The following is a 2,217-nucleotide window of genomic DNA, read 5'->3' as shown; positions in this document are numbered from 1 at the left end:
CACCTAGGTGGACTAGGGCACATTCCCTACTTTATGATAATAGTTCATCTTCCTAGGATTTTGTCCAGTAAGGCGGTGAACTGGTAGAATTGTTAGCATGCTGGGCAAAATGCTTTGTAGCATTTCATCCATCTTTACGTTCTTGGTTCAAAATTCCACTGAGGTTGACTTATCCTTTCAGGGTCAATAAAATAAGTACCAGTTGAGTACTGGGGACGATGTAATCAACTTCCCCTGAAATTGTTGGTCTTGTACCAAAATTTGAAATCATTTTTGTTTAGTCATCAATTTTCAATACATGTATTTTGTTTCAATACATGTAGAAACACAGATCTATATTGTTAAAAGAAGGGTAAAAAATATTTTAAAAATTCACAACAGAAAATTTCTTTGATGAATTAAATTTAACCAACAAGAATTCACAGTAAATAAAATACAGAAACTTTGGCACATGAGTTGTTTTGTCACAAACACATTTGGAGTTCTTTGAAATCTATCATGCATGAAATAAAGGAAGTTATTAGAATGAACCTAAGTGGTTACATTGAGCAACATGGGAAAAAAGGGATAAAACCAATTTTGAATTAAACTGATATCTACATCAAGCTGTGTGCAGAATCATGTAGAAATGGTTGCTATGAAGAATCCACATTAGAAACATTGCAATAGCAACACCTTAGTGCATGGGTCTAGCTGGATTGTTCAAGTCAAAAACAGCACTGTTGTTTGGTGTGTAGACATCAGAGATATTTGACATTCTTTCAAACATGTGAGCCTTTTCATGACACTGAAGCAATGACTTATGGGTAAAGACTTTACCACATGTTTCACAGGTGAAAACACGCTTGTTGACATGAGTTCGAACATGTGTTTTTAGGTTTCCCTTCTGACTAAAGGCTTTGGGACAAAGGTGACAATGGAAAGGCCTTTCACCTGTGTGAGAACGTTGGTGTATTTTCAGGTTGCCTCGTTGACTGAAGGATTTTGAACATGTTGGGCATGAAAATGGTTTTTCTCCTGTGTGAGTTCGGGCATGGTTCTTCAAGTTGATTTTCTGTGTGAATGATTTTTTGCACACCTCACAGTTGTACATCTTGTTATCAGTGGTATGGGAACGTTTGTGCAACTTCAGCTGGTCATAGAGTGAAAAAGCACGACCGCAGATATCACACATAAACTGCTGCCCAACAGGATACATGTTAGATTGTGTTGAATACATGTCTTCTTATGGATGTAAGCCAGAAAATACTTTCTTTTCCTTATTTCCAGGTACAAATGTTAAATGGCTCTGAACGTCCTTAATTTTCAGTTCATACTAGCATTTTCAAATGTTAATGATAATGACCAATCCTGCAAAATAGCAAAAGAAAACAGTTCATTAGACATTAAAACTTGACCGATTAAAACATTTTTGCAGGTAGTTCACAAAACAATTTGTTTTTAAAACAATATAATTTATTCTTGAATTGACTTGATACTAAAATTACCAAATCAGTTCTGAGTTAGCAAACCTGTAATCAAAAGTATTCCCACCATAAATAACATAGGTTTTTTGGTGTTTTTTTTTTAACCCCAACAACAGTAATTATGTACTTTTCCAACATAGAATTTGAAGGACATTTTGCTGCTATTTATAGCAGATTGAGAGGTTGTAGAGTCTCACTCATAAAAGAATTTTCTCAGGTGACCCAAAGGAAAATAGTTCCACAAGAATATATACGATGATGGATATCATCTAATACCATAACCATTCTTGGAAAAATGGGAAAACTATTCAAATGGTAAATATATGGTGCTAGATATGACTTGTCTAACACAATTATGTATTTACAACTTGTTTTTTTTTGTTTGTTTATGTATGTATGCATCTCATTATCATGATGATCCTCATCATTGTCATTACCATCAAAATTTCAACACCCTTTTTTCGTTGCTTGCATAAGTCAATCGGACAGAATTCACTGAGACAGATTTTCTATGGCCAGATGCTCTTCCTGTCAAAAACCCTCACCAATTTCCGGCAACAAACCCTCATCATAATAATTTTCCCATACATGGTTGAACATATTTTCATGCAGGATTAGAAATAAATGACACCATTTGTACTACAGTAACACCAATTTAAAAATATCATATGAAGTCACAAGATACACACACACACGAGTGCACGCGAACACACACACACACACACACACACACACACACACACACATACAT

At 34.9% G+C, this 2,217-nt stretch overlaps 1 protein-coding gene across 2 annotated transcripts in view; it reads right to left on the bottom strand.

Annotated features, from left to right (window-relative positions):
- Window positions 1-385: 385 nt before the first annotated feature.
- LOC106873131 (oocyte zinc finger protein XlCOF6) overlaps window positions 386-2,217 on the bottom strand; it is a 14,354-nt gene continuing 12,522 nt past the window's right edge. For both annotated transcript variants that reach the window (XM_052972811.1, XM_014920358.2), the window contains exon 2: window positions 386-1,350. In XM_052972811.1, coding sequence (XP_052828771.1) covers window positions 677-1,219 — 543 coding nt within the window. In that variant the 5' untranslated portion in view covers window positions 1,220-1,350 and the 3' untranslated portion in view covers window positions 386-676. The remainder of the gene's footprint in view (window positions 1,351-2,217) is intronic.

This window comes from Octopus bimaculoides, chromosome 14, assembly GCF_001194135.2.
Source record: "Octopus bimaculoides isolate UCB-OBI-ISO-001 chromosome 14, ASM119413v2, whole genome shotgun sequence".
In the NCBI taxonomy this organism is placed as follows: domain Eukaryota; kingdom Metazoa; phylum Mollusca; class Cephalopoda; order Octopoda; family Octopodidae; genus Octopus; species Octopus bimaculoides.
Note: the sequence above shows the minus strand (reverse complement) of the source record. Positions and strands in the feature narration are given on the sequence as shown.